Below are 23721 nucleotides of genomic sequence, written 5' to 3' on the forward strand. Positions count from 1 at the left end.
ATACCAGCCCTAATGATCCTGGCAGTGGTAACAGCTACAGAAAATACTGCGTTTGCTCTGGGAATCTCAGATGTCAAAAACTAAAATATAGTGAGCATCCCAGGACTTGTAAATGTGGGTGGGCAAACTAACTGTCTCCCCTACTTCCACTGCTCCAGTGAAGACGCTGAATGGCCAACAGTAGGAGACTGTAGTCTGTGCAAATGTGTAACTGTGTGAATGTGGAGAAAGGTGTCACGGGAAAATAGAACAGATTTTAACTGGATAAACCAAAGAAAGAGGGGAAGAATGAGAGCTCTGCTAACATGAACAATGTTGTCTTCTCTATAGCACCAACATGCTCACCAGATTCAGACTGATGTGTCACTTTGCCAGTATATCAGACTGACTGTAGCCAATCAGTGTGGCTAATATGATAGAGGTTTCCTCTCTGACCACAGCTGACACTCACACAATAACTAAAGCATCTAAATCATACAACACCTGCTCCAAACTATTACCATTCAACTATTTTTTACAAACAATCTAAAATGTATTTGGGAATTTTAAGATTTGAAGAAATTTCTTGTTGTTTCTTGTTCTAATATTTAATATCCACGTCTCCAAAACCAAACAGTCCACTGACTGACTTCATTCTCTGTGGATCTGCCTTCTGCCAGCCACAACCCAGTCAAGCCAACAGTCAGCCAACTGTAGCCCATTCAAATTAAACGGAAAATAAGTTTGCAGTCGATATTGACTACCATCTATATCCAGCGTGCTAACCATGACAACCCATCTGTATTCTAACATTATCTTACCTCTCCTTATTAGCTAGGCTCCTTACATGTGTACTAATAACTTTTCCAAGCTGGGTCTCCGACATTGACAGCGTTGTGTTGGACAGATTTGTGCAGCGGTGTTCATGAGCGAGAGAAGGTGCTGCGCTTTTTAAATAAATTAATGTATGGGAAGCATGATAAGGGCAGCGGAAGAAGACTTTCAGGAAATGAGCAGAAAATGCAATTATACTGGAATAGCCCTTTAATTAGTTATAATATAATGAATAGCAACAGAGCCAACAATAATAACATCAGTCCCTTGCCTGTTGCAGCCTGAAGTCAAAATAGATATAAGCTTTTGTCATTAGGGAATATTTTGTGTAGGGTTCAGAAGTTGTCACTCCTACTGAAGTTATAGCAGGAATACTACAATGTAAAAAATACTCCTTTTACATTCACAAGTTCTGCATTCAAAATGTTTGATTTAGTAAAAGTACTAGAGTATTGTAAGCAAAAATAAAAGTACTCATTAAGGCCTGTATACACCAGGAATTAAAGCCCCCCTCCAGTGTATTTTGATATTTCTATGATATTTCATATTTTTCTGAGTCATTTCCTCACAATGTTGATTACCCACATAGTTCGGCAAATATTTTTTTGACAAATGGCTTAATTTTGTGCTCAAAGTTGCAAAAGTTGCTTAGTTGTTAAAACGCGGTGGTGACGTATGACTATAGTAATTCCATAAGTCATACGTCATTCTCCAAGCTTGCGCAGGCGCACTGTCACGCCTCGTTAAGTCAGAGCATTAAACCGATAAACATGGTTGTGAGCTAGCTAACCAATTTATCATGTCATTTACTTAGGACTTACAGTAGGTATTTCTCTCTGTGTCTGATGGTCGGGTTGTCTTTCTAGTTTAGTTAGTTAAGTTAAGTTAATTTAGTTTAATTAGCCAGGTGTAGTTAGCTAGCACAGTTATTGCAGAAAGTTAGCTAACAGAGGGTCTTCATTTTATTTTTTATTTTCCTTGGTTTAGTGTGCTGTTCATTTTCATTTTGGCATTTGTGCGTGCGGTGTTGGAGGACAGATGACAGAAAACGCGTCGCACTTTCACCTGCCACCGTCTTATACACAGTCTGCAACATGCATTTACCAATGCATCGGCGGAGGCACCCACCACACCCCCGCAGTAAAGCGCACCATAAAACGTAGTGGGAGTTATCGTGTGCAGTGCGTGACAGGACCATCGACTGTATGATTGATAACAGCTGATACTCACACATTAGTTTCTATCATAGGTAAGTAATAGCTACTCCTGCCAGACAGTAAAGTGTACTAAACTTTACAGTGTAGTGATGTTAACACAACATACTGTTCACTCCAGCCGGTCAGTTTTTGGTTGTCATGATAATGTATTACGTCCGACTATTAACCACACCCCCATTCTCTGTTTGAGAAAGAACGTTCACCAAAAACGGCAGTTAAAACTGGCTGGAGGGGGGTTTTAATACGGCACAATTTCGGGATATGTATCGTTACTGGGATATGAAATAACCTACTGTTTAGGATTTGAATTTTTTGGCATATCGCACAGCTCTAATACAACTGCTGTGTGTTTAGCTATTTTTACATTTAAAATGATCCATAGCAATTCAGCCAAATTCACAAAATGGTAGTCCTTATTTACATATTTTAAGATTCTGTCGTCAGAATGAAATGGTTATTAAATGTGTGGCCTGTAAACACTACATATTAACCGGCAGTCATTCTCAAACTGCTGTGCTGCAACATCGTCTGACAAAATCTACAAAATCCAGGTTAATGACAAAAGTTGTGCTGTGTTTTCGACTATGTTGGCATTTAAAATGATCAACCACAGAGAAAGTTAGAGGCAACTAAAGCTTGTCTTCTTAACTTTACTGTGGCACACAACCCTCACTGGGCAGCCTATGTTATCATTTTACAAAAGCTCTGTTGGCCCTGGACAAATGAAACACCAAGCCAGGATTTATACACCCCTGGAAGACGTTTTGGAAAAGCTATGATATGTAGGGAGAAAAATGCTGTTTTAGTCTGGACGGAGGGCTGAAACAGAGAGAAAAAGACGCATAACATCTTTAATCTGCTTAATGTGGATGTACTGAAACTGACTGAAAACTAAAGGGGACAGAGCGTTTGCTGTCAGGGCCCCGAGGCTCTGGAACAGCCTGCCTGACGAAATCAGGTCGGCTGAGTCAGTGAACTCTTTTAAGTCCCTTCTTAAAACATACTTTTATAGGCGAGCCTTTCCCGATCTTATTTGACTTTATTTTACCCTTTTATTTTATTGTATTTTACTAATTTTATTTTTATCTATTTTAGTCTTTTCAATGTTTTCATGCTTTTATCTTGTATTGTTTTTGTATTATTGTCTCTTGGGTATTATTGTCTTTACACTTGTTAAAGCACTTTGTAACTTGTTTTTGAAAAGTGCTCTACAAATAAAGATTATTATTATTATTATTATTATTATTATTACTCTGAAATACGTACTACTGAAATAAGTACTGCCTGTTTTAAGTGTGAACAGTTAACTTGACGTTTGTGAAATAAAAGCTGGTTACACAAGTGCTGAGAAAATAGAAACAAGTGCTTATAAATATCTATGACTGTGGCAGGGTTGCTGGTTAGAAAAACATTGTATTTCAGTCAATTTAAGAATCACTATACCAAGGGATAGCCAAGAAACTCAACTCTGTATGCTGCACTTTAATCTTGTGTTCACAAAACTATAATTAGGTTTGCGGGACTCAGGCCCATGCCTGCTCACAGTGGACATGGAAAGAAAAGGGCTGCAGTTCACCTCCCCTTCCCCTTCTCTTCCCCTTCTGCTTTGAGGAGTCAAATTGGTTCCAGATGCATTCTCTCACGGCTAGCCTCCATAACCAAATTGCAACATGAAAGAAATGAGGGATAGAAGTTTAGCAAAACTCAGTAGAGGAAAAAAATGTATGGAATTTCTACAGAAAATAAGTGGTGGGAGCACGCTGGAGAAGAAGCCATTATCTGCCTAAGGTCAACAACGGCTGATCTTTTCCCACATGGTGCTATTCATCACACCTTTTTGGATTTCCTGAGAGATGTTTTACTGTCACAAGCCTTTGGGAGACAATGTGCACCCCAAATGAGGATCTAAGAGCTGTGTTTCTTTCATGTTCCTGACAGATGTGTAAGAAAAAAAACTGTACAAAGTGATATTTAGCCAGAGCACATCCACATCCTGCACCCATGTGGACTGAACATCAAAGACCTACGCACCAGCATGTTAGACCAATTTATAACCCGGCCCATGGAACCCCTTAAAACACTTGCTAAAGGAGGCTAGTCTGCACCTTGGCAAAATGACATTAAAGACTGACATCAGCTGAAGGTCTCTTGAGAAGACCTCTTGCCAAATGGCTTGAAAATGTAGCAACAAAGTACAAAGTGGCAGCTCCTGTTGACTCAGCCAATTAACAAGTGAAAGCCATTTCAAGGCCAGTTGTCCAACAGCACCAACACAGACCTCTGTGTTTATCTAACTCCCTTAACAAGTCCCAATGAATTAATTAGCACCCCGAGATGCTAATACACCATTCATTCAAACACGTTTTACTTAGGGCACACAGTGTTGGCAATTATAGCGGCCAGACTCCATTCAAAACAGCAGGCAGTTTTATTTCCTGGTTTCCTTTCTTTCTCACCGAGGAAAGCTATTAAAACGTGATTTAGGAGGAAATCTTCGCTAAACACGTGGCATATAGCCTTTATAATCCATTAATACCCGGTATGAATTAAAATAACGTTCTGCTCGAAGCTTGCCAAAACTTACTGAGGTGTATTTGAAGACATAATGATTTTTGAACAACGCGCCAACCAGTTAAATCATTTAGTATGTTATAGAAGTGAATGTGTTTTAGGTGTGTGAGGGTGCCGAATTACTGTTTAGTAAAATATCTTAAGAAGTCTTCATAGAAGCTGTGTGCTTTACGATAACTAAGGCGGCATAAAGTGCTTCTGCCATGCAAGTCCCTTCTGACTGTTTCCCGACCCGCTATATCAGCTCTGTTTCCTTCCTATCGCTGGCTATTTGTCACACAAGGAGCCGAACACTTTCAAAACTGTTATAGCCTACAGGCAGCCAAATATTACAAGGAGCCCCAATGGGTAAATGTACATTAACGACGCCACACTCGTCCTTAAATCTTCAAAGGCTCATGTTCTCAGAAAACGCTACACAGGATGCTAACCCCATAACGTTTCATCACGTTCTCCGAGACGGATGGAGCGTCATGCTAACATTCATTCCAATAATGGATTAACTCCACATATCGTCGCTTTGCTTTTCGGGAAAAGGTACAAACCTTAAAATCACAATGGGCAAACCTTTTGTGAATGTCAAGGATGTTACTCTGCAATTCTGCGTGCAAAAAAATACTCCACTAATGATTAAATTCCAACTTTTACACTTGTTTCCCCCGTTATTCCCACAGTCATTTCACACCTAACGATAGACATTCGTGGTGGGCGGTAGCTAGCACTGTGAACTAGTTAAAAGGTATAGGTTTTATTGGAAAAAGCGCTGTCTGCTGGACCTTTCAATACCCGAATTCACCAGGGGAGTTTTACGATTCAGAATACATATTATTGACTAGTCTGCGGTTCACTCAATTTCACCAGAAAGCAAAATAATGTCATATTGAACGATTTTGAATGGGGTTTGGCGTGATGTTCTCACTACATGAGCTATATCTGTCGGCCCAACAGGATGCCAGCTGTCATTGAATCAATAAGTTAGTCCCGAGCTGCAGCGTACCAAAATGGCTTTAATCTTGAATTTTACACTGTTCTGACATTTTTCAACAACTTTACCAAAACAGGAACGCAGAAACAGACGGCAATATAGACATACGGAGGTACAGACAGAGACAGACTTACCCTGAGCTCGGAGCGGCTTGCTGTAAAAGTTTACGGCGAGGAAGAAACTGATTATCTGGAAACACACACGCATCTTATTGAAGTCCTAAAGTGCATCGTGGACAAGAAGACATAGAAAACACTGGTGCTGTGACATGCTCCATGGATCCCTGGTCGCTCTCTCTCTCTCTCTCTCTCTCTCTCTCTTTCTCCGTCCACAGCCTCTGGTTTTGTGTGTGGACCGCAAGGGACATGCGCAGAACGGAGAACGAGACCAGTTAACGGTAACAAAAGCAGAAAGAAGTATGAAAATAATAGTAAAAAAGTACCTGTGGCGACATATAATTGTACTCCCGAAGTAACATTTATGTATGAAGGACTACGTTTGCCTACGTTAGTATCCTTTAAGGTTGATATAAATATTTTTGATACAGATTCACACTATAGGCTCCATTTTAGTAAGTATATTCAAACAGATGTAAGAATATCCGATTGGGGGCTTAAAACATCACAAATAGACTACTTTTATGCATACATATGATGGGACATGTTTGCTTATTATGGTGGAAGTTTTCCCCATTCATTCACTAAATAGGCTACAGCATGTTAACTGTGAACACTCCTATTTAGCACTATCACTGCTGATAATGTCTTGTCACGTTGTTCATAGCAATATAAGGCATCCAGAGCATACATATACAGATTCTGAGTGGGACAGCAGCAAAGTAAAGTGGATACGTAAGTAAACCTGGAACATTCTTTTTTGTAGACTCTCTTTATTAATTTTCCACAGACCAGGAATGTTCAAAAGGCACAAAAGAAGAAAAACATCATTATTATTATCATATATGATGAGCAAAAGAAACCCAAGACAGAGAGCAACATTTAATCTCATTGTCTTAAAGGAACTAATCCCACCTAACCCCCCCACCAAATACACTCGGTCCTCCTGTCGACCTGTGATATTACCCACAAGGCCAAAAGTGAAATGACAAAAACAAAGAAAGCAAGGTTGTGAAGCCAATGACTTGCTGCAGAAAGAAAGAAAGAAAACTAGCTGTGCTTTAGGCCCCAGCAAAGTGGATATTAATAAGAAAAGTATATCACAACTGCAACCCGCTCTTGCAAAGGCAAATATGTTAAGATGTTGAGAGAAACAAAATGCCGCCTTTTTGTTATAACCATAATGAGGAAACATGTCTGATGAACGTATCTGCAAAGTAGCAAAATATTTAAGCAGAATATATTTTTATGATGACACAATACCCGCTATTAAGCTTTTTGATGATATTGTAAAGGCTCTTAAAGCACTAGGTTAAGGTTAGGGGAAATTGTGGTCCTGGTTAAACATTGAAAAAGTACAATGACTTGAAACACAAGACAGGATATGTTTACTTTATTGACATGTAACAGAAATTGTGATCTCTCCTTAACCTTTAACTTTAAAATTCTAGCAGTCTCTTGCTAGTTTCTCCAGCTTTAAACGCAATGGTTAGGTTTCCCCAGTTAAGTGTACTTAAGTTGAAGATCTTAATGGACAACTACAAAGGAATGATAAAATTTTGTTTTTTTAAAAATAAAAATTGTGGCCATCATATAAATGTTCGGGGAACACAGCCTGTAAGTACAAAAGAAGCAGAGTTTTTTAACAGACCACAAAAATATTTTAGTAAAAGAAGAGAGAGCTAAAATCGTGCTTGGTAACAAGTGCTATATCAAATGTGTAGCTCACTATAAATGTTGAAACATCTTAAAACAAAGGGGAAATCACTTCAAACAGGAATGTCTGAAATCAATAATGGGAGTAATTCTAATTGCATTGCTTCAAAACTTGACTATAATAAATGTTGCCTGTGGTAAAGGTGAGTGTGACATTTATATTTTGATTATAACAGTTTGACAAAAAAAGAAAATATTTCAATAAAGATCAACTAACTATATTTCTTTGAGCATGAAGCCTACTGTACACTGCAGGCTGTTACCATAACAGACAGATGGTTGTCTCCTCTTTGAAATGTTTGGATCCTCACTGCGCTGCATTTTTAGAAACTACGATGACCTTGCCCCAAAAATTATGAAATTCCAGGCCTGCAATGAGCTATACTTTATATGCTGTATGCTCTACTCAATGTCTGATACTACTATCACTTACAATAATCTGATTATCGAAGTTGCAAGTTTCAGCGTAAAAAGATAACCAGTCAGGTAAGACAGATATGGTGATTTGCCAATATGCAGGGAAGTGTTGTTTTCCAGGGGGGCCTCCCAGTCTGTCCCTTCATTGTCCCTCTTAATGCCCGTGTCAACAGGGCCAGGCGGCTTTTTGTGCCACACAGTTGTCAAACAGCAGGGAAATCCCTGTCCAGGGAGACATCCTCTTTTGCAATGGGTCAAAGGTTGTGAATGAGGAGGATGTCAGGGGCTGGAGTCAGCACTTTGGCCCCATGTGGATACATCACGCTGTCAACAGACATGAATAGAGAGGGGCCAGCTAGAGAGGGCCCACTGGTAGCAAAGAGGAGGAGAATGAATCATTTATTCAAACAGATGTACTGAGGTCATCTGGGATGGATAGATCAGAAACATACAACATGGTTCTCTGTACTACACTATGTTTTTATACACTGAAATAAAATATGCAAGATTATCTACTCTAATGTAACATCTTATTCCATTCCATAATGTATTACGTGTGTTGTTGCGCTTGCTTGATGTTCGGCTGTTAGCAAAGTTGGTGACTTGCTTGGTTTTAATCATAAGCAATGTAATCATAATACATATATTTGTACAGCTGTCCTAGGTAGGGGCACCAAATCACCAAACATTACATAATGTTAAACAGAAAACAGTTTATTGTAGCATAATGTCATGTTCCATTGCTTACTGTAATAGACCAGGTGACCATGTACTTGGTCCCCAAGCTCATAGAACTCAAATCATGGCAACCTAAGTGAACTAGCAACTTATGCTAAGCCCTTAGGCAAGTTTACTTCTTTTATTTCAGCCACAGATCTGGGGAAACTATGTCTTGGCTAAAAACCCAAGGGGACAGGGCCTTTGCTGCCAGGGCACATTCTGAAACAGTCTACCAGAGGAGATCAGGCTCAGAGGCTGGTCCCGGTTTCATCTCACTTCTTAAGACACATTTCTACAAAAAAGCCTTCAATGTGTGATTCATTTTATTTATATATTGACTTGTTTATGTTTTATTTAGTAATTGTAAATCACTCAGTGTCACTCACTTTGTTACCTGTAATGAAATGTGCTATAAAGATATTATCATATTGTTATTATAATTATAAGATATTATTCCATTATATAAAAGAATAACCTACTACTGTATATATGTAATACATACTACTCAGATATAATAATTTTCCATAACTTCTGTTATCTATATGTCATTATTACTGAGCCTTCATCAGGTATCAATTTAGTACATATGTTACCTTTTAGGTATGTAAGTATATAGTTTCCAAAGTATTTCTCTTACATAGAGTACATGTAATTAAAAACAATAAATAAATAAAAGAAATGACTGTTCTTAAACAATGCTAGAATAAACTAAAATTATTCATTTTTATAGTATTAGTCATGTAAATTAATTAATGTTGCATAAATTATAAATGTTGCATATATAATAAACTACTTATATTATATTAGAATAGCTTATAATTCCATTAGTTATGAATTCTGTTGTCACCAATAAAACATACTGTAATAAACTGTCAACATGTCAAGTGTAGTGAATAAAACAGTGTAGCAAAAGTAGCTTCAGTCCTGTGTGTTAAGCCACAGTACTGCAGTGTGCAGTACTTGAAATGTGTGTAAAATATGCTTTGAGTCAACGTTACGCTCATAAAGTGGGAGAGAAGTGCAAGCTATGTAGAAAGCTGTACTGTTTGGACACATAGTATACATGCTTAACTTCTGAAATCCCTTGGTTCCATGTCTTGGTCCTGTCTGGAGTGTCTTGATCTTGATAGGGGTATCTCAGTAGCATAGAAGTGATTCCACTCTACAAACCCAAAGTCCACGACCTTTTCCTGATGCCCAGCCTGATGAAGCTTCCAGTCCACCATTGCTTTAAGCTTGCGTGGAGGGGGACATGGCTTATCCAAACCTTGCAGCACCCTCCTCGTTGTTCTACCACAACATTTTTAAGGTTTGGCAAGAGTTTTAAAATTGTTCTGAACAGGAATTCCCCTCTGTTGATGCTATACCACTACCACCAACACTCTGTCCTAACCAGCTCTGGTTATTTGCTCTGTGAATTTAAATTCATTCATTCCTTGAAAGTAGGATTTGGTTTTGTGCATTATATGGGCACTGTATTGATCTGTGAATATTTTGTGTTTCTCCCTGATTTAAACATTGTTAGAAACAGTATGCGAGCACATGTACCCATCTGCCCACAGCAGCAGCTCATTGACCAGCAGTCTGGAAGAATCAAGTGTCTGCTGAAGAGAGTCTCTTGTTTGCGGTCGGACCTACAGTACAAACCCTGAGGCCTCAGGCTACATCCACCACTGACTGGCCAACTGGCTCCCAGCTTCAGGATAAAGCTTCATTGTCATGGCAGATGTAGTTAGAAACCATGATAAATTCAGTGTTGTTGTTTTCCATTAGGTCTGTCTCTGTCTCCGCTTACCAGATGTTTCATTTCAGTTATTACACAGCTTTACAGATGTCTGTATGCACTGTGTGTGGGTCTGAATTAAACCCATATATGGAGCCTGTGATAACTGGCCTTTTTATTAAAATGTAAATGAGATCCAGTCAGTGATGCCCACCTTTGAAATAATGAATATCATATATTTGCTAGATGAAGTTTATATAGTCTAAGATGTGCAGTTTTGTACTGGACATGCTCACTCACACCATCACTATTTGCTTTGCTTTTGAGGAAGGTGGTAGAGCTACAAGTCAAGTCATAAATAATTCACAAAAAGGATGTGACGTAGGCTGATTGTTCCTCTAGGATAAAAAAAAGTTTAGAGTAAGGTAGACCCTGACAGATACATCAGCATGGCCGACGCTATCAGATGATTTTAGCCAATCACAGATTAATTAGTATCTCATACACGTTAGCCAAGAAATAACAATAAATTGCAGTACAGAAATACCATAGCTATTTTGGGGGTGATATAGAAAAGGTGTAACTCCATTACATAGTTTTTCAGCTGTAAAACAGCCCGCTCAGTATGTTCCTTGGACACAAACTAATAAAAAAGTTAAGGGATAAATATAAAATACCCTTATTCATGTTATGTGTTTATGTTAAAATAAATAAATATGGGCCAATATATAAATCTCAAATAGTGAAAAATCCAGTATGGTTAAGTAGTGTTATCAAAGATTTTCCATATAAGTATAAAAATCAAGCAAAACAGTACATGTATGGCTGATGCTGGGGCAATGCTTAACATTTCTAGGTTCTATAAAAAGGGAAAAAAACTTCAGTTTTAATGTTCACTGAAGCATGGGAACAGGATTAATACATTTTATGGCCACTTGGCCGCAGCAGAAAGAAGTTGCGAATACTATATTCAGTGGTGGTAGTGGAAGGAAACCCACTGGACACGATAGTCACCCCCTAGTGGGGGCATTAGGGGGTGACTATCGTTTTTCCAACCAGTTTTAGATTAAACCATGCCCACTTCCATTTTACAAAAGCTTCAACAGCTTCATTCCCATGGAAACGCTGGTACTGTGAGATATGACGGCTACGGTAACTTGGAAGCGTTGTGGTAGAGATAGTCATTTGTTCCTGTAAAAGGTACAGGATGGATCACCCCAGGAAGCCTCTGTCAAAAACAATGACTTTTAAGACTTTGACTTTTACGCAACACTAGCTAGCTAATTTTTGTCTCATTTGTAGGCTAATAAACAGTAAATTAATTTTTTTGCAGGACCTGCATGAGGTTTCCATAAAACACAGTGCTGCACAGTGAAGTGAAAGTTGTAGCCCCCTTCACACTCCACACACAGAACATATATACAAATATTAAAAATTAGAATAAAATAACAACATATACAGTTATTTTATTATACCAAGGTAGTGGTATGTAATGTCCCAAACCATTATATTTTGGCTGTAAACAACAATTTACTGATACAGTATGTTCAGTATCAACATTCTGCCACTTCATTAACAGCATTTCTTTATTTATGTTACTAGAAATGTAATCTAGGTGGTGCTATTTTTCCCCCACGTGTATTTTCTGTTGCAAATTAGTTATGAATAAATACATTTCCAGTAGACACGGTTGGGTGACCTGAAAATTTACAGATCTCAAATGAAGCTCTTTTAAACTGATGATATATGAGATGACAGAATGATATATCCATGCTGTTCTTCCTGCTGCTACCCGGTAATTAGTTTCTTTAACTTTAACTACGTTGACGAGTGCCCCGAAACAACATCTGTTCACGTTCAAGTGACAAAGCCCTCTAGCGGGCATAGGAATTATGACGGGTGCAAAAGAGAGTCAGGTGACGTTGAAAAATAGGTTGAAAAAGAGGTGAGGGTGATGGACGAAAGTGAGGAAGCATGCCTGCCTCTTGCTCTCTTTTAAACAGCCACCACTTCTTAAGCTTGTTGGTCACCAAAGCGTTCTGTGTCTGCCTTGGGTCTGCCAACAGTACCCCTAACCTTAACAAAGTATTTATTGTAACCCAAATCATGATCTTCCCCTAAACTTAGCGTCACATTTATTTTTCAACAGTGATTTATAACAGTTTTGGAAAGCGGCTAGGCCAAATTACTTATTTTGTCTTTCAATTTGGAGGGCTTGTATGGAGTTGTCATTATATAAATTTACTTTAGTATGTGTGTTGTTAGAGATTAATGCAAATTCATTAACAAGATATTAAGGTTTAAAGAGAGTTAAGATTTCGGGTATTTTCTAATTTTGCTAAAGAAATAATAATTCCTGAGTCATACATAACATTTAACTTTGTGTTTTCACAGCCATGTTTCTCAAGAGCTGAGAAAGCTGAAAGTCCTCTATTACTACTGCTTGTAATGGGTAAAATAAAAACACAGTGCTATCCCTTAAGTACCTTACATGCAACTGGCTTGGCTTGAGTTTAGAGAAAGAAGCCAAATTCTCTGCCTTTCAACAGAGATACGCCATGTAACGTCTGGTGTGTGGGGTTTCCTTTTGCACCTATGCAGGAACCAGGGGGATTAAAAGTACAGCTGTGTGTGCGTGTGTATGCAGACAACCTCAGCGATAGTTTTTGTATATGTCCCTCAGCAATGTATGGTCTTTCACCACCTGTCAGTATGTAGTAATACACACACACACACACACACACGTAACAGGCTCAGGCCTGGGTTACAGTGAAGGTGTGAATGGAAACCTTACAGTTCCCAAAGCAAACACCACCTGTCAAGTTCACACTAGCTGCTCATGTGTAGTATGTGTTCATCTATGGTTAAAGTGGCGCACACACACACACACACACACACACACACACACACACACAGTTAAACCTCTATGTAGTGCGTGTCACAGAGGGAGTAAAGGCAGAGAAAGAGAACAGAGGAGGCTCTGTCAGTGTGCTGGTGTCAGCAATGATGGATGGGAAACAGGAACATATGGTTTGCTATTGTTACGCAGTAAATCCCCCTTTACTATTACCGTACTTTAACTGTTTGCTTGGTTTCCAGGTGCTGAGTTTCAGATAGGCCATGACTCACAATGCTATTGAAGATAGAGTGAAGGAAAATAACATGAACCACCTGTGGCCCACTATAGAGCCAAGACTGTCAGCAATAAACAATTGCTGGGCAGCGGTGGCTGTGAAAACCTGGTGCCATTTCTAGAATTACGGTAATGGAATTGAACTGAAACAGTTTATTTAAGTTTATGACTGGGGCTAACACATTGGTAATATGTCAAAGTCAAATGGTCGTCTTATGTGCATGTGTTCACTAGCAGAGATTTCACTCGGTTAAAGACTTAGCCTATAACATTACAAGTCACGGTGGATATTTTACAAGCACAACCAAGTCAAGGTAAAGCAGCATTGAACACACAGGGTGCAGATGTTGGTTTCGGTTGTTTGATAGGCTGCGTCATTAACAAGCCCATAAGCGGCTCACTTGCTGCCGTGATAACAGATCAAAATATGGAATAAAAGACGAGTTCTGTGTCTTTTAGGTGCTTTGTGTTTAGCGGAGGAATGTGCGAAGCATATTTAAAATTTATAATGATTATGTTTGAGGTGATTATAACCTGCTTTCACCTGGCGGTATAATGTGAAAAAAAAAATTTGCCGGGGAAGGGGTGGGGTTTTACAATCACAATGTCTGTCAGCCATCGCCGATGAACGATGGCATCGTCTATTGGCCCAACCCTAATGATGAGGCAAAATGCAAACAGAATATAACATTCTGTAAATGGGTGAAGTCTAGACCATAATATGGCCTCCGTATTTTGTGGTAACAGGATCCCAATAAATAAGACAGAACTCTGTGATAGAGTCTTATTTCATTTGATACCAATGAGTTCCAATGAGGTCCACTCACATATGCTACATCTTCCTCTTCCTGGTCTTATTTGAGACTATGGATTGATCTAATTTTTCATTCTGTGCTTCCCAGGTGTCAATGCTATTCATATCTGAATAAATCAAGACTCTCTCCAGCAGTTTTATGAGTCTACATTTTCCGATAAATAATGTCTATTTAAATTAAATCTCATTGAAATCAAGAACTCTTTCACAAGAAACACCTGAGAACAAATGTCAGATATGCAAAATCACAGCAAGACAATTCAATCACACAAGGCAGTCATTACACACAAAGTGACACGCTAAATAAAAAATTCATGTATTATTGGAAGTCATACAGTCTGCAACCCCTACTGTGTGTGATGGCCAAGACATCTATAAATAAAGGTAAATGCTCCCCTGCACATACTTTTACTTCAATCTTTATACTAATCACAGAGAAAAATAAGAATTACATTTGCTGATGTGATAAAAATTTTGAGCTTCAAGAGACAATTGGAAGATTTTTCTCTCACTTTAGCTGGAGTTAGTGCATTCAGACCAAATGCGAATTAAATCCTCGCGTCGCTCTCCTTGTGGGATTTTATCGCTGGACTACTGCTAAGTGTTCACACACAACGCAATGATATAAATAAACGCAACCCGCGATTACTACAGCTGTATGAACCCAAAGTAAACATTTTGCTGTGATTTAGTTGCAATAAACGGATCAAACTGATGTCGAAATAACTACAATATGATGCAGATTTGTTAAACATATGAACTGATGCTTTGTCAGGTCTGTCAATTTGTATTCTGAATGGGGTTCGGATCGATCAGGGTTGTGATAACTTGTTCACAGTAAAGTACAACAGTAGCTGGAAAAAGTAACAGACATATTTTCTGAAATCACCAGGTAGTTCAACTTTTATTTCTTTCATTTCTCCAAGCAATGTCATGTTGTGTCCGGTTTTTATATAAATATGAAGTAGTAGTCCAACAGAGCTCTTGGTGCCAACTGACGCTAACAACAACAGTGGAAGCTGAAACACGTGGTGGCTTGCTGCCAAGAAGCGTGAGTGAATAAATCAATGTTTCAATCCCAAAAATTTAAGTGAAAAGTTAATTAATAAAAGCAGTGATCTCTGAGCTCCTCCTGCGAGTAAACGCCGCAGTTGTCAGAGCATAATCCAGTCCGACTACGGGTGTTCATATGTCCAAAAGCTGCAGCGCTACTCCCAGCTCTTTCTTCCCCAGCTGCCCGTAGCTAAGCAGCTGTCTATCAGCGAAAACAGTGCTCTGAAGCTGTCGGTGACGTCCGGACAATCTCAACGCTGGTAGGCTATCGCGACACAGAGTCATGCAACTTTCTCACTGAAGTTGAGAATTTTCAAATTGTGTCGCAGACAGTGCCCCTTCTGCACCGCCTGACAGGAAATTGCGTCTCATGTCTATTTGCGTTGACTTTGTACGCAATTGTGCCGCCCAGAAACCCTCAATATTTGGTTTGTTTGGTCACAGTTAGAGTCTGTATTTGCTGACCATTAGAGGAACTGCAGCTAAAGCACTTGGCATCTCAACATCTTAAAATACAGCACATTCAGTACAGTACACTCCAGAAGGGAGAGCCTCACCCATATCCCTGGCAGAGGTCGCAGGGACAGTAAAGAAGCTCCTCGGCGGCAAGGCACCAGTTGCAGATGAGATGCTAAAGGCTCTGTACATTGTTGGGCTGTCTTGACACCATGAAACATTACTTTTCATCCTGAAGTTGTTATTAACTGTGATCTCTTTTGACTCATTTTTAAGACAGAGGAATGTTAGATCAGTGACTCACAGACTTGGGACATTTTTAGATTGTTTATTCACCCACTATGCTTTGCACATTCCAATTAAGAACTGTTGTAATAATATTGTAATGTATAGTACACTTTTTAGATATGGTTGCCTTTCTTGTGTAAAGTTTTGTCTTAGTAGCCAGACAGCTCAGGTTGTTTTAACTTTACTTTTTGTTTGGTTACGTAATATCCCTGTATGTTCTACTAGTAAAGATGAACCTTTAGCTTCCACACAACTAAACAAAGACACAGCTCAGAGCCTGACTAGGTTTTAAGAGAAGTTTAATGGATTCTTTCTAAACCAAAAGCTAACTTATAAGATGCTGGTGAAACAAAAAACACCATTTTTCTCTGTGTTTGACTGTTACAAGCAGGTCCAAGGCATCACAACCCTCAGGAAACCTTCCAGCATGCTGAATATTGTGTAGAAGGATTGAATGTTCTGAGGCCCACATCTGCTAATGTGTGTGTGGTATGCATGCTTAGTAAATACCTCCTTACATGTGCGTGCAGCACTCCAAAACAGCGATGTGGACATATGTACATACACATGGCCTTGATTCATTCTGAGGCGACTGTTGGGATCAGAGGGTGACCATTGCTTTTTTCTATTTACAGAGAGCAAACTGCAAATTAATTCTCAACTGTTACACAATATGTCACAAGAGCTGAAGTGTGGTAGCAGTAATTGAGCAACTACAGAGAGTCTATGTTGACCATGTCCCTGACTAATGACACCCTTACTTCATTAACGTATTTCTGGAGTAAAGTTGTGGTTTTCCCCTTTTACTGCATGCAATTTATGTATGTATGCAAATTAAAGAGTGATTTATGTCTGACCAACTGCATCCCCTTATCTTTGTGAGAGCCATGGCTTCTAACAAATACATATCTGAATGTTTTGTTGCTTTAGTTTTTAGCCATGCGTGTGGCATGGCTCTATGGATGGTATTGTCCGTCAGTCTGTTGGTCTGTCAGTCCACCACTTTGATTCAGACTAAAATATCTTAATGACTATTGGATTGATTGCCATGAAATTTTGTACGGGCATTCATGTCTCTGGTCATGAATACTCCAAATATCAGAAACAATACTCTGTGTACTACTAAACACTGCACTTGTGCCATGTGCCACTGAGATACAAAAATTACTAAATATAAAAATATTGTAAAAAGAATATGATTTTCATATTTGGTAAACAGAATTGAAGAGTTATTTATTTGTGGACGGACATTTACAGTCACCATGATTATATAATTGATCAGTCCTCCAGTGGTTGTTGATAGGAGGCCGTTCCATATCTATTGTAATGTGAAATTTAGATCTGATTCCATGCAGGTTTGTGTGAGAATATTTTGCAGTTGTTAATTTTACTATACCATGTTGCTTTTCCACTCAAATGGTAAAATTTCAGGGGAACCAACAGTTCCTTGGTATACAGATATACAGCAATGCCAGCAAGGTTAGAATACAGGCTGTTATTTCAAAAGTTCCTCTACATCCTCAAGTATTAAAAACTGTAAGCTACACTAAATCAATATTTTTTGTAACAATGTAACAAATGACTATGTGTAATGTCATAGAGGTCACTTGTGATGAATCCACACAGAATTAGCAACAGATTCTGCATCTGATTCTGGGGCGGCTGTGGCTCAGGAGGTAGAGCGGGTTGGCCGTTCAATCCCTGGCTCCCCCTGGTTGCGTGTCGAAGTGTCCTTGGGCAAGATACTGAACCCCGATTTGCCCGATAGGCTCAGTGTATGAATGTGGTGAATCTGGTGAATGCAGATGTACTGTAAAAGCGCTTTGAGTGGTCGAAAAGACTAGAAAGGCGCTATACAAGTACGGAGCATTTACATCTCATTGCAATGGTCTTATAGCCTAAATTTTACTGTTTTTGTTCAGTCTAATCTTTTAGGTGAAAAGCTCTGATCAATCTACTGTTCATTACTTGTCCAGCATCAAACAGCAGACAGACACAGTTAAGAGACTAACTGGTGAACATAGTGGAGAATTCAGCAGCTAAAGAGCCTTGGCAAATTGGTAGAGACCAAAACTGATGCCATATTTGCACTGCATGCTACAGTGTTGCTCTACTGGACTCATTTGAAACCGTTCCTTTATAGTTTTCCATTGCCAAAAGTTGTTAGTAGTACCTGGTACTTTTTTGGTACCACCTCGGTCGAGGTTCCAAGTGAGCTGCGGGAATACTGAGTATAAAACAAAGCATACAAAGCATACCACTTATGCTTTGTTTTGTGTACTTATGCATACCACTTATTGGTCAGAGAGAATCATCACTAGAATCATCACTCGTGCGATCCACACATTCTGCACAAACCTGCCAATTTCAAGTAGCTAGTTACCATCGTTGGCACCGGCAATTTTTTTAGTCACTCAACCCCAAATTTTTTTTTAAATGCCAGCCTGTTAATTAATGAATTGCAGACATTTGGTTGCTGATGAAAGGATCCTGCAAGGGTTCCTGTGTTTGTGTGTTAAGTTAAGAATCCTACCTATATTGAGAGGGTACTATCTGCAATTCAAAACTTTAGAAAAGTACCTGTTACCAAAAGCAAGTCAAGATCATTGCTAATGTTGATCCATGTCTGCAGGATGGTATAATAGGTTGACTGTTTTCTGAACTAAAATGTAGATGTGTGTGTGTGGGTCGAGGCAGCTGGTGCCTCAGCCTTCAACCCCTACAAAACTGTTTCAGCTTTATCATAACAGATGACATCAGCAGCCTGTCTGTTATATGTATTCAGTGTAGCAAATCATTCATCTAGCCACAGAGTCTTTACCCTGTGTTTGAAAAAGATTTATAGAAAGACACTTTAAAGGCCTCAATTACTAGTTATTTGTGTGTGGCTATATTTAACTCACTACATATAAATAGGGAGGGTACTGCTGACTGCATATCTCTGAGGAAACATTCTAACGTAGTGTGTAGATTGTGGATGGTTGTGTTGAATTTATTTCTTACTTCTGCACTTATGCCTTAAAATCAATGTTATGAGGGCTACACAGCAGCCTGAGACAAAACAAATGAGCATGAGACTTTGAGCAACAACCCACATTAACTTTGTCGCTAATGTCTCCTTCTTATCTACAAGCATTGGCTTGCTGAATAAGCTACCAAACAATGTATCAGTTACACATATTGTATAACTGACACATCCCCAAATACCCTTTTTCTTCACTTTAGTTAAAATAAAATAGACTGTTACACGTGGTCATTTTATCCAGTGTTCATATAAGAATATTGATTAGTGCAGCGTTCAGTTCAGATTCTGCAGGCAGCCATATCTACATCCTAACAATGACAGCCTTTTGCTGTTGGTTTGTGGGCATCTTCTTTTTATTTTTTTGTATAATCAACAATATTTATGGTAAACAGCTGTGCCCATATTGCCGTACTTACGCAACTAAGTACAGTTGCTGTGATGCTGCACCATTCCTTCCCAGCCAAATCCTGGTCTTCAGGGCTGCCCTCCACTGACACCACATAAGCTGTAATTTCCAGCTAAAACTGGCATGATCTAAACCACAAAAAAAAAAAATCACAGTCAGAAACAACATTCAGATTGTGGTGAGAAGCTGTTGCCAGACCGATTTAACCCAGAAATAAACTAAAGACTCAATTTAGACAAGTTGTTTTTTTCACTCTGCATTTTTCTTCAGTTTATACCCTGTGGAGGTCAGTTAGGGGTATGCAGTTTGGAGGGATGATGGGATGTGGGGATGTAGGGATGAGGGGGTAACAATAGAGAAATGAAAGGATAAGGGGAGGGTGAGGGAGAAAAATCAGGGTAGTGGATAGATGATGGAAGAGAAAGATGGAATGAGGGAAGTCGAGAATCAGTGGGGAAGCTGTCTTGTCACGTGCTCTGCTTCGGACAAAGGCCCCAGAAACAAAGTTTAAATGGAAAGATTTGTGTGGGCATTTCTAATATCGTTCGGATCATTGCGGATGTAGGTAAAGTGTCACACTTCAGATAAGACCCAGGAATAGACTGGACACTAGAGCTGGTTCTCAGAGATTTATTGAACTAAAGAGCTGGTGGCGGCTGCGGGGATCGGGGCAGGCAGAGCAGGCAGGCGAAGGAAGCTGATGGGGTCCAGGCAGAGAGGCAAACAGGTAAAAGGCAGGAGAGTGAGATCTAGGAGGCGGGGAAGGTAAGTTGGTCTTGGACGGGTCCGGTAGAGATCCTGAGCACAGGAAACACAGGTTAGTAGTCAGCTTAACAAACGGGCATAGTACAGGTATAATTCCTAATCAAGTGAGCTGGTAACCAAGACGTACTGAAACGACTTAACAATCCGGCAAGGACAGGATTACAGGCCGCTGCTTAAATAGGGCAGGAACCCGAGGGAGTGCAAATCATGTGCAGGTGGGGTAGATGGGTCGAGGTAGACCAGACGGTGAGTCTTGTTTCATTTAAAGTGGTAGATTAGAGTGTCTGAAAAATGGATGGAAATGTCAAACATGACTGAGAGATGGATGGTAGCTGAGGGTAGAAACTCTGAGCAGCACAGAAAGCCGTAAGAATGTTGTAGAAACATGGATTTTAAGACTTTGTTGATGTACACGAACAGCCTGTGCTGAGCATTCTAAGTTGGATAGATAAGATATTTGGTCTTACTAAATATATATAGTCCAACATGGATGTGATTGACCTCGTCATCCAGATGGTGAACAAAATAATGGCAAAAGGCTTAAACCACCGTCAGTTCTGTGCATTACTAGATGAGGTCAACAGCACATATTCGGTACTCCTGCTCCATAACAAAGTCCGGTGGCTGTTCAGAGGGGAAGTCCTGATACAGTTTGCTGCTTGTGTTAAACATGTGAAAACCTTCCTGCAAAGCAAAGACCAGACCTATTCAGAACTGGAAGATCACGATCAGCTGGAGAAGTTACACTTCATGGTGGACATGTCACCTCAACACACTTAACAAAAGTCTCCAGGAAAAGGGGAACATGGCCCAGCAGCTGCTGGAAGATGTTTTAGCATTTGAGCGCAAACTGACAGTGTTGGTGACAGATCTACAGAGAGGCACGCTTTCGCAGTTCCCCTCTCTGAGAGAGTTCAGAGAACACAACCACATCAACTGTGATTATTTTCAACGTGCGATCATTGGAATGCAAACTGGATTTGGGGAAACATTTGGTGAGTTCTGAAAGGACAAAAATACACCATCATTCCCTGTCACTCCTCTGGACATAGACCCATCCATCCATCGTCAGCCGCTTATCCTGCGTGCAGGGTCGCGGGGGGCTGGAGCCAATCCCAGCTTACATCGGGCGAAAGGCAGGTTACACCCTGGACAAGTCGCCAGTCCAGGACATAGACCCATCCCTGTTAAACATGTCTGCATTCACTGGAGTAGGTCTGCCGAACTTGACATGGAACAAGCTGACATAGCCGACGAAGACATATGGCTATTTAAGTTGAAAGGCCTGACAGCTGATCTTGAAGATGTTGCCTATTAGAAGGCTATTTTCGCTCAAAACCACGAATGGAGCGACATTGAGAAACTTCCAAAACCCGACAAACTTGTGTTTGGAACATGGAATGTTATTTCCGACAGCTATGTCAACATGAAGAAATATACATTTGGAGTCCTGTCCATCTTTGGATCAATGTACTTGTGAGCGCAAGTTTTGTTAAGCATGAACTACATAAAGTCAAAATATCACTCCTGCCTCACAGATGAGAGTCTGCAGCCTTGCGTCAAGATTTAAGTTACATCTTGCAGCCCTGGTATCGAGAAGATGTGCACTGATGTTCAGAAACAAAAATCCCATTCAACTAGTGAGAAAGGAATGCTTTATCAGGTTGTTAGTTTGCAACACATCATCTCTATTAGCAAGTTGTGATATCATTGGGTTTTATGCTCATCAGGTCAAGATCCCTCGCTGAGGACTGAACTTGACATTGTTCAAAATTGTACTGTTCCAAACTGGCCTATTTTTCTACTTAACTACTATGTTGTATTAATTTTTAAATAGGGTACTTTTTATTTTATGCCATGCATTTGGCCTAATCTTTTCATTTGCACAAACACGGGGGAGGACTCAAACTGCAGCGATATAACTGTAAATTCAGGAAGGAGGAGGAAAATAAGGAGGAGAAAGTAATTTTGCTTCATAATAACTAACAGGTATGTATTAGAGGACTGCATTGAGATTGGGGTTCTGCAGATCCCTTGGGACCAGTGCAAATCTCACAGGAGTGGGCAGTTTAAACTTTGCTGCAGGCAGGACCGGGCGGTCTGGAACACACATTGCTGGAACGGTCAGTAATGGCGAGTCATGTCCGCCAGGCTGGAGCCCAGCCCCTGACCAGCTCTGCACCCTGCCTGAGGCTGCTATAGTGGATTGATCCACGGCCTCTGCACCTGCATTCCTGCTCTTGAGTACTGTGTCTCCCCCTCCTCTTCCCTGCTCATCTCCATACCAATATCCAGCGGCTACTGAATTGTCCTTAGAAATAATTTTGATATAACAATTACAGTTTTTTCCAACTGCTTACACACAAAATGTCTATATGTCACACGATTTTTGGAATCTCTCACTCAAAGAGCAAAACCTCACCTCAAATCTCCAAAACCAGAAGCTATTTCTCAGCCTTTCACTCAGTTTTAAATGACTGAAATAGTTTTTTTCTTTTCAAAAACACTACACACAATTCACTACCTAAGACACAAAAATCTATCAGGATGTGACCTGCTTTCCTTTTCCAAACCCAATCAATCAAAATGCTACACTTCTTCACCAGGTCAGAGACCCACTCCTCACATGTGCAAACACTAATGGCTTAACTGATCACTAACCAGTCACTGCTTTAGTATACAGTAGACCTATACGTAGGTCAAAGGTCAGATTACCTGTTTGAACAGTGAATGCCAACAATGGACAGAGAGTAAGGGGAGTAGGAGGGAGAGGCCAGGGAAGACAACTAGGACAAGTTCAAGTACGAAGAGTTGGAAGAGGAAGTGGAATAGGACGAGGGAAAAGAAGAGAAGGAAGGAGAGCCATCTCTGATGAAATTAGGGCCGCACTTATTGATCACTTGATCAACCAGAGGTTGACAATGAAAGAAGCTGCACTGAGAGTCCAGCCCAACTTGAGTCGCTTTACAGTGGAGTCCATAATTTGAACCTTCAGAAATTAGGTTGCAGCAATCTAATGGTTATTTCAGCAGCACAGTGTTGAAAATAGTTTTACAGTTTTTCCTCGATTGCTAAGACACATTTCTTGAAAGCTGCTCTCCTTTTCTCTAAACTGTGAACACAAAACCCAATTTTCAAGCTACATTCACAAAACCTCAGACTCTTCTTGCAAAACCAAACTTTCACCTCAAAACAGTTCAATCTATGCTCAAAACTGAACTATGTTGTCAAATCGTGCCCCGAGTCAATCAAAATTAAAAACACTACTGAACAGTCACTAAACACTACGTAGAAAAATAGAAAACACAATGCTCAGGACATGAAGCTGGAGAAATAAATGTTTATTGTTCACTGTAGGCTAAATGCATGTTGCAAAACAAAAAAAACCTGTGCATTTAGCACTTGTACAAAAAGACAAAACAGAAATCTTGTGCATTTACACGTAGCACTTGTAAAAACAAACAGAAATCTTATGCGTTTGCCACTTGTGTACAGTAAGCCCA

The 23721-nt window shown here is 39.8% G+C and overlaps 1 protein-coding gene across 1 annotated transcript in view; it reads right to left on the bottom strand.

Moving 5' to 3' along the window:
* reck (reversion-inducing-cysteine-rich protein with kazal motifs) overlaps positions 1-5887 on the bottom strand; it is a 116356-nt gene extending 110469 nt beyond the window's left edge. The window contains exon 1 of the mRNA XM_046061402.1: positions 5721-5887. Coding sequence (XP_045917358.1) covers positions 5721-5793 — 73 coding nt within the window. The 5' untranslated portion in view covers positions 5794-5887. The remainder of the gene's footprint in view (positions 1-5720) is intronic.
* Between the last annotated feature and the right edge of the window lie 17834 nt (positions 5888-23721).

Source organism: Micropterus dolomieu, linkage group LG01, assembly GCF_021292245.1.
Source record: "Micropterus dolomieu isolate WLL.071019.BEF.003 ecotype Adirondacks linkage group LG01, ASM2129224v1, whole genome shotgun sequence".
Taxonomy (NCBI): domain Eukaryota; kingdom Metazoa; phylum Chordata; class Actinopteri; order Centrarchiformes; family Centrarchidae; genus Micropterus; species Micropterus dolomieu.